The sequence below is a fragment of the Aptenodytes patagonicus genome, chromosome 1 (assembly GCF_965638725.1).
Source record: "Aptenodytes patagonicus chromosome 1, bAptPat1.pri.cur, whole genome shotgun sequence".
NCBI classification, from domain to species: domain Eukaryota; kingdom Metazoa; phylum Chordata; class Aves; order Sphenisciformes; family Spheniscidae; genus Aptenodytes; species Aptenodytes patagonicus.
In genome coordinates, this window is record NC_134949.1 from 31,089,681 (window position 1) to 31,099,270 (window position 9,590).

The following is a 9,590-nucleotide window of genomic DNA, read 5'->3' on the forward strand; positions in this document are numbered from 1 at the left end:
CTCATCTTTGTGTTATTCTTACATTCATAAAAGAAGGAGGTCAGGGATATTTGTTTCTTCTGCCATTGTTCATTATCCCAGATACTTCTACTAGAGGAAGTGGTTTCTCTGGGATTTTACTGTAATCCACAGGATTTTGTTTTTATTGAGCCTTTTTCCTGCTACTGCACTTGATAGTAGTTGTTTCAAAGTTCAACCATGTACAGAAAATGAAATGTAGTAGCAATCATGTTTACTTTCTATTAAAGTATGGATTTTTTGAAGAGACTAATTTACTGGGAGAATTCTCTGTGAGACCGTTTTACACCTACGATCTAATATCAAAACCCAGTGCAACAACCTTTCTTAAAGACAAGCAATCTAATTTGACACAGATAGCTATCCCACGCTATATATTTTTGTTAGTATTATAGCTGAAACACTACATAGTTGCCTAAGTGTTTCTGTCCTGAGGTTTTCATTGAGATTTTGGGGGCTGAAATATTGTAGAACTTTTTTCTTACCTTTCTCATTAGCCTGGTCCCTTTACACACAGTTTTCAACCTCCACACAAATTTGGCATTCCCAATCTTTCAGAATTTCAGTATAGTCAAACTACAGCTAATTGGCTAATAGGATATCGGTAGCAGGGCGATGAATTAGTAGATCTGGAAAAATTCATTAAAGCTATGTATCTGCTCAAATGGTGCCATCTACAAATCACCCAGGATTTCTCCATATTAGAGGATTTTTCACCTAAGTTATTGGCACCTTTCAGAACCTCTGTGGGGAGTAGCAAGTATCCAGACAGCAAAATGTAGTCTGAATAGACCTCTACTGCTACAGAATTACTCCCTGCCATCCCCAATGACTTTGTGTTATGAAACAGAAAATTTGAGAAGAAAATTTTGAATATGGCTGATATTCCATAGGGCTGAGCATGTGAAAGGCTGTATGTGAAGCTTCTTTACTAACCTGCATATGAACAAAAAAAATGTAATGAGTATATATTACTTCAGAGAATAGAAAGCATAATTTGAAACACTGTGATTATTTGTACTGTTTCATCTCTTTTTGGTTTGAGAGAATTTTAATTTTTTGTGCTTGCATGTTTATCATTGACCATGGCATTTGGAAGGCCTGTGCAATATTGCTAGAATATAGCTCAGCTTAAGATACTAAAGCAAAAGTGACTCTTCAAAACCAGAGGCTGATATATGCCTTTAAAATTGTGATTTTCTGGCTGTTGATGAAATTTCTCAGGTACATAGGTTATAATCTGTGGCACTTGTAATTTAGTTCTGTTTCTAGTTTGTTAGGTAGCTATTACTCTTCTCTTCCAGTGGTATTTTAGAGGATTTGCACAATTTAAACATTTATTACTGAGACCAGGAGACAAAATACAAATTAATATTGAAATTTTTCTAGGCTTAAACATGATGAAACAAGGTCATTTTTTAGATAGTATTTTTTAGTATTTCTTCTTCAGAAGAATATTTGTATTCAAGTACTTATTCAAGTACACCTTCAGAAAGGATCATTTTGTTGATCCAATGTTAAGGATTACTGCTGTGCTTTATTATTATCTTCCTGTTACCTTTGCTTATTATTATCTTCTGTGACTGATCTAGATATTCCCAGATTTCTTATGTTATTTTATACTTTGTAATATGATTATTACAGGACCTTCTGTCACAAAGATGTAAACGTTTCATGTATATTTCATGTTTTTATTGAAATAACTTAGTTAAATTTCAGTCACAATCCCCCAAATCAAAATACATTGTAAGAAAATAATAAAACAATCTATTTAATTTTCTTTTTTCTGATTTTGAATGTATTTTTTTTGGAAGCAGAAGAAACAGTGAAACCAAAATGTGATTATTAAGATTTCATCAAAATCACCATTTTTGTTAAGGAAAAATAAGTAAAGAAATACTGAGTGAGGGAAAAATAAAGATAATCTTTCTGTATTTTACACCACTTAATGAGAGTTTATGTAGTCTCAATTAGAAAACCAGCAGTACCGTAATGTTACAGTCAAAACTTTGTTATAAGCAAAAAGGCAAACACACCTGGTACAGAAAGCCACCAATTCATGGTTAGTTGCATTAAAATTGTAACCCTTTACTGTATTTTCCTTACACTGTTAATATGGTTAGTCCAGTTACAATGATATTACCATTCACACTCCAAATTATCGAATTAATGCACAAGTCTCAGTAAAAGTATAGTTTAAAAATGTCACACAAGCACTTTCAAGTATCTACCCTTTTCTCAGTGTTTATGCTGCCCTTTTAGGTCCTAAGGTTGGCAGCACCCGTCCTCCTCAAAAAGAAGGGAAAAGTGTGGTTTAGTGAGTTGTTGGCAACCTGAATTCTTCACTAGGAGGACTGTGATGTTGATGGTTTCTTCTTCCTCACTCTCAGTTCCACTTGGGGCTAATTTAGTACGTTTTCTAATGTTTTTTTGCCTTGTTCTTTCTTCATTGATTGGCAACATCAATTTTTATCTGTATTTATTATATATTTTGTTTTACGTATGTTAATACATTCCTTGTTCTTCCGAACTTTTTTTCTCTGTTAGCTTTAAAATCTTTTTGTCCAACTCCCCAGCCAGTTTTTTTTTTTTTAATGACCATTGCTAAGTTGCTTATAGGCCTGCAGTCTTTATTATCCCATTTCTATAGTCTTGTAAACCACGTTATCATGTTAAAGTCATAAATATTTCATCCTACACAGAATGATTACTTTTTACTGTATATGTAAAATATATTGATTATACCACAAGATTATGCAAATATAAACAAATATAAGGGATATAAGGAAAACTGTAACAAATTAGGCAATAGCCACCTGATCATTAGAAAAATTGCTGCAGCTAAAGAAGCTAAATCAAAACTCCAGGCAGGCAAGGAGAAATTCCCAGACAAAGCCTGAGAAATTAATCTTGAGGTCTTGCAGAGCTGGTACAAGGTCTTCAGCTTGTTACTAGCAATGGCGATACTGGCTTACAGGGCTACAATAACAGCTGAACAGTCTTGCATTGGTTTTTGTCTTTTTGTCTTATTACTTCTAATTAGCAAATTGACTAGTTAGGAAGTCTAGCTTTAGAAAAGGTTGCAAAGGCCTGGGTTTTTTGGTTCTGCATTGCTGTTTTTCAGGTTATATTCAGTGGTGCTGTACTTTGTTGTTTTAATGTTGTTACAGAATTTGAAATCTTGGCTGTTTAACCTAGGGCAAAATCACCAAAGGTTCAAGGAAAAAAGAAGCAAAGAGAAATCTGTGGGGAATGCACCTAACGTAAAGTGAACTCACAACTAGGAGCAGTAGTGCCTGAATTTAGCAGGTTGGGTAGACTTTACATATCCTGAGAAAGTTGAGAATAGCCTTGTCAGGGTCACATCCTTATCTGGACTTTCACTTTTCTTGAAATCCGAACTGAAGACCTGGATTTCCATAGAAAATTTGGTGTGTGCCACTGCGTGCTACATCTATACAGGATTCTTGCACAGTCTGAATGCTGCTTTTACCACTGTGATTTGGGATTAGAAAAGACATCATGGTAAGAGAGTGAAGGTGTCAAATGGCAAACAGACAAGTAGAGGTGGAGAGTACAGTCTGTAAATCAATGAGTATTTTAAAATGACATATTTTGGAACCAGGAGAAGTGATAGTAATATAAGTCTCTATACTAATAAAGGTGCATTTATCCCAACCTGTTAGGACAGAATGAGCAAGCTGGTTGTAAATACCACTGTAGATAGCACTATCAAGCTTAGGCTTATCTTTCCCTAATGCAGTGCCAAAACTAATCAGTCTCCATACAACTAACATACTAACAACGAGCAGACTCTGAGGAAATATGCTTTTATCACAATAACAATGTCAAAACAGTATTATTCACTCAAAACTTATTTTGCAGATAAAATTGCTATGTTAACAGAACGACTTCTCAGTTGTTCAATTAAATATTCAAAGATCAAAAAAAAGAATAGAATTAATGCCTAAACAGCTCAGGTTAGGGAGAATAATATGGATTGAATTCAACATAGCGTCTGTTGTTGCCACAGCAAGAATAATAAATAGATCATAATGTAGAAATAGAAATCAACTATTTAGATTGCTGGCATCTTTTACTCATGTCTGTAAATGAAATATGTTCCTCAAAGAATTTGTGCCTGTAAAGTACTGATTTTTCTTATAGTTAAGACAGTGTTTCAAGGGGGTAAACTTTATTTTCTTAAGTAAAGAGAGTAAATAATGTCTGTAAGAGAATTGATTAGTCTCTTTTTTAACAGATTATTTCAGCATTTCACTGTTGCAAAAGAAAGTGTAGCCTCTCAGTTCACCCTTTGTCCATATCTAACCTTGATGAGGGTAAACCCATTAACAAGGGCAGGTTATTCTCTGCAAACAATTCTGTTCTTCCTCAGTGAAATTCATGGCTGCTGTGGTAACTACAGAATAATAATAGGCAATGGACAAAAGTTATTAAGGTTGTTTGCAGAAGTCAAACGTCAAGGTGCTTTTAAAGTGAGCCTTTAAGTTATAAAAGAAGCCCTATAGCATCAGTGTCATTTGTTATTTAGTAAAGACTTCCATCACCCAACAGTACCCTTTTTTCCTTTTTAACACTAGTCATGTTGTCCTGTAAATCAAGTTTATAGGAAGGATATTTCTTTATTAGTTGCAAGTCAGATGATGGTCAGTAGAAGTAATCCTCTGGGCAAAATTATTCCCAGCCTCAGCTTCAAACAAGTTTTGATTAATTTATTGTATTCTCAGTCTGCATGCAGACCTCCTACTGACATCAGTAACAAGCAATGCATGGAGAAAAACACAGAGCTTTGAAAATGGGATGTTATTTGTGTTTGAGAAGAGTATTTTAACATTTTTCTCTGTACTAATGCTGTCACATTTTATATGCAGTGGTGGGATTTGCTGTGGTTTTATGTTTTGGCACCAGTCTGTAATGTGTGTGCCATCATGCTTTATACTCAGGGGACAAATCCCTGGGGCAATATTACATTTGCAGACCACTTTATGGGAAAATTAAGATAAAGGATATTGTGAATTCCATAAATATCCAACAAACTACACAGAAGTATGTCAAGACTTAAAAAAATGTAGCTAACCCCTATCAAAACGGAGTTGTCAGCAGCCTGTCCTTTGCTTAAATGTAGAAAAAAGCTGCAATGGATCAGGGAAACAACTGATCCCTGCAAGGGATCAAGCAAGTGAAATATGTTAGACTGCAATTTCAGTGATCTACTTCAGATTCTTTTAGATATTGTGGGTTATTAAGTAACCAAATTATATTCAAGTAATTCAGCACCTGCTTCATCAAGCTACAGAATATGGAATTAGATATAGACCACTTCAGCCTCACTGATTTGATTATGTAGTAGAGAGACACCGGTGAATATACATTAATCCTATGAAATTAAATCAAGAAAATTAGATATTCCTAGGGGCCTATTTGGTGTCTATTTGCATAAAATGCTGAATTACCTGCTTACTGAAACCACTTTTTTTGTGATGAGTAATGTAACGGAACTGAAGAACTGAGTTTACATAAAAATTTAAGCAGTAATGTGCGGGTTCAAACCAGAAATCCCTTTAACTCCTGGCTCTGATGACAGCCAATACCAGATCATTAGAGCATAAGAACAAAACAAGTATATAATTTTTCCCTCAGTGTTTCCTAATGTGGAGTATAGAGACTACAGTGTTACTTTGTTTATGTTAAATTATGTGTGATCGACTTTGCTTCTATTATTATTTTCTGAACCAGATTGTTATTCTTTTCTGGTGTCTTCAATATCCTGTATAATGTATGCAAGTATGATGTAATCGTGCACATTCTGAAGAAGCATTACCTTTTTGTTGGCTTTAAAAATTCTTTAAGATAATGACATCTGATGTTTCCTCATTCTTATGAGAAATGATGACATAATAGGCAAATAAAGCCTCTGCATTCCTTATCCATGCCATTCATAATTTTATAGACTTCTGACCCTGTCGTCTCTTTAGGAGTCTGAATTATTTCATCTTTTCACATCTAGACACATTCCAGTATTTCTAACCATGTTTTTGTCCTGTTTGTAAGTCTTCTATTGGCACTGGAGACTTTATAGTTGGTGAGAAGCTTACTACTTGCTATTGTCTCCAAAAGAAGTCTAAACAAATAATTTAAGATGCAGAAGTCTGTCCTGCAGGCTTTTCAAATTAAGTGAGATTAACTCCTTACCAAATTACTTAATTTCAATGTTAAGTATGGACATTGAAGGCCTGCCTTATTATCTCAATCTGAAGATGTGACTGTTCTATTCTTAGTTGTTCTTAGTCTAGCCATGAAAAGAGCCTTGTTTTTAATTTTCTTAAGGTTTTCCAAGCAATTCAGTTTTCTAAACTCTGCCACCTATAAGTGATTCATTTGTAAGCAATATCAGTAGACTTTTATGTTGATTTATTGAAGTAAAAGATTAATGAAGTAAAAATATTGAAGTAAAACAATAATAAATAAGATGGTAAAACATGTTTATAAGACATATGAATGAAGTGGAACCTCAAAAATATTTGATCTGTAGATGTGTTTCAAATAATTCTATCAGAAATACATTTTCATCCTCGGGGAAATATTTACGATTCACAGTAATTTCCATTTTTGGTAGGAGACAAAATGTAATTTTGAAGGACAGTGAGAAATAGAAAGCACAGCATGTTTAGAAAAGCCACTATCCTGGTGTGGTTAATGTACATAGCTCAAATCCGAGCCACAGGTTCTGTTTATCTTATTCAGAATAGATACTTGAACCTTGTTCTGCTGTACCCAGAATAACTAATAACCAAAAGCTTTTGGTGGATTATAGAATGCCTCACCTGTTTTGACCAGCTGTTTTTCTTGAACCTGAAAAAACATTCCTACTTCATGTTAGTTACAGCAGTGCATTTCAGCAAGCTGGTTTGAGTTCCATGAGATGTTTTATCAAAAAAAAAAAAAGAAATTGTGACTGAAGCAGTTTCTCTTTTCCTCTCATTACATGCATGAGACAGTCCTCATGCATGCAAAGTTCTCTGCTTTGTATTCTCTCATTGCTCTAACAAATCATCATGCTTTGTATTTTCCACATTTTATTTTCTTTGCAGTATTTAATAATCTCTCTGGTTTATATTTTGGTTACAGGTTTCTCTTGGACTTCTGCATGCTCGAGCTACTCATATCCTCTGGCCTCCGCAACGCTGGCAGAAGTTACAGCCAGTGCTACCTCCGGAGCGCAAACCACTCCAGAGAGAGCAAGAGTGATCTAAATGTTCAGATGGAAAAAAAAACTGAAGTGAAGTTTAACCAGGAAGAGTTGCAGTGGTTATACCATCACCTGTAAGAGCTTTGCCAACTGTGCTTTAACATCAGGTACCATATCAGCAAATACATGCGACATCTTCATGTTGAAATGCCACCTTAAGTGTAAAGGGTTTTTTTGTTTGTTTGGTTGGTTGGTTGGTTGGTGTTTTTTTTCAAAATCTCAAACTGCTTTGTGTGTTATTTTGGTTTGAAATAATTGGTTGTAGAAAGTTTGAATGTTCAATTTTTCTGGTAGCAGTAAAATGCTTGACTTGTTATGTCTGTACCTGTGCTTCCCTGGATAAGAAATTATTAAAACCTTCAATAAAATATTTTAATCTTTTACATTCAGCTTGTTTCTTTAGTAACTGAATGGAACCTTTATTATTATCATTGATTGCATATGAAGAAAAACCCAAACACATAATATGCTTTGGATTGTCCTATAATTTCTAACACTGAAGAACTGGTACTTCTGTAGCTGAAAAGTTAATCATATATGTCATAATTTTTTTTTCAAAAAGCTAATGAGATTTTTTTCTTTTAATGCAGCTTGTGTTTATTATTAAACTGAGTACATACTGCTTATTTTTAATTTCTCTTTCAGGAGTGTTTTATATAAACATTCCTTGTATATCTTGCTGAAGTAGATATTCAGTCAAAATATACAAATTATATTACAGTATCTGAAGGCAATGTTTCATTCATTTCTCAAGTATAGTAAATCATTGTTAGTATTGATTGCCACATTTCTTTGAAAATATGTAATTAGATTCTAAATACTATACAATTAATACTATAAATATATAATTAATATTATAAATACACTGTGAATATGCAATAAAGCTTCTGCACACATTATAAGTGAAAAGAACTTGAAAAATGACACATTTTCAGCTGCAGATTAATATGAGCCAGCTTATTTTCATATTTATTGAATTTTACTTCAGATAGGATAGTACTTTAAATATTTAACAAATCACACAAAAGGTCTTTAAACATTTCAGCTAAAATCATGCAATTATCAGAACTTCAGACAAGATGAAAATAAGTCTATAGCTCTTTGAAAACACACAGCTGCATATCGGTTAGATGATAGGTTCAATCACCGTGAAAACTCTCTGTTACTGTCTAACCTTCTTCTTAAATGCTCCAGCTCTGTAGACTCTCTAAACACTTTACTGTCTACATGTGCCATGATCTTTCTTTGTTCCAAAAAGCTGTTCCATAGGTCTCTGAACTCATCTTAGTTAAAACTAATGCAGTTTGTTTGGGTGTTAATTGCAGTAAATTCACAATTATTTTGATTGGCATAGGGTGATTGAAAACTGTAGTTTGCAGTCTTTTTTTTTTTCCAAATTAATTAACAAAACTGAAATGAGTTCAAGAAATTTACTGCAGTCATAATTAATTTTGGTGACAAAGATACAAACACACATCCATGAAAAGAGAAAGAAAGAGACAAACATAAAAAGAAGCAGAACAAAACCAGATTAGATCAGCTTTATTTCTCTTGGTTGTTCAGGTCTTCATTTCCCTTCTTTTCACTAGTTCAGTCCTTCCCTCCTCCTCCTCTTGAATATCAGCTGGGCAGAAGTTCTTACATATATTGACAAGCTGGAAAATTTGGTTGGCTGTCCTGATTCACTGGTATGTATTCTGCAAAACCAGTGCCAGAGAGTTATCAACAAAAACAAAGGCATTTGTTACTCAGTTATTATCTTAATTATATTTTTCTATTCATGTTGTCTAAAGATACAGCCAAATGTGTCTGCATCAGCAACATTTCCACAAAGATTCTTTGAACTTCCTTAGGATTGCAGACCTTATTTTCCAATGGAGAAGAAGGATCCAGAGATATGTGAGAATAAAATTACAGATGAGGTAGAACCAAGGGCTGCATGCAAGCTCTTTGGGGGTGCCAGATTTTGCAGCCCAAGAGAGGTGAGGCTGCTGCAGCTTCATGTCCCCAGGTCCATCCAGCATCAAGGCCAAATGTGCATTCCCCCTGGGCACACGTGCACACACAGTATGTTACATCCATATACATGTGACTGGCTACACACATCAATATAGAGAAACCCACTCGGTATTCACATAAACACTAATGGCACCAGTGACCTCATCCTGTTCCTCGTGCTGGCTGATCAGGATGAAAATACCTAAGTGGGAAATATATACAAATATATACAGCGTGGATGCCTCCAACATCAGACCCCCATTTTGCCCAGTATACAGAATCCTAGTCTCCCCATTTGCTGGCA

The 9,590-nt window shown here is 34.5% G+C and overlaps 1 protein-coding gene across 3 annotated transcripts in view; it reads left to right on the forward strand.

Moving 5' to 3' along the window:
* Window positions 1-7,677, forward strand: part of IMMP2L (inner mitochondrial membrane peptidase subunit 2) — a 495,887-nt gene extending 488,210 nt beyond the window's left edge. For all 3 annotated transcript variants that reach the window (XM_076330898.1, XM_076330888.1, XM_076330909.1), the window contains one exon: window positions 7,168-7,677. In XM_076330898.1, the coding sequence (XP_076187013.1) occupies window positions 7,168-7,287 (120 nt within the window). In that variant the 3' untranslated portion in view covers window positions 7,288-7,677. The remainder of the gene's footprint in view (window positions 1-7,167) is intronic.
* Window positions 7,678-9,590: the final 1,913 nt, after the last annotated feature.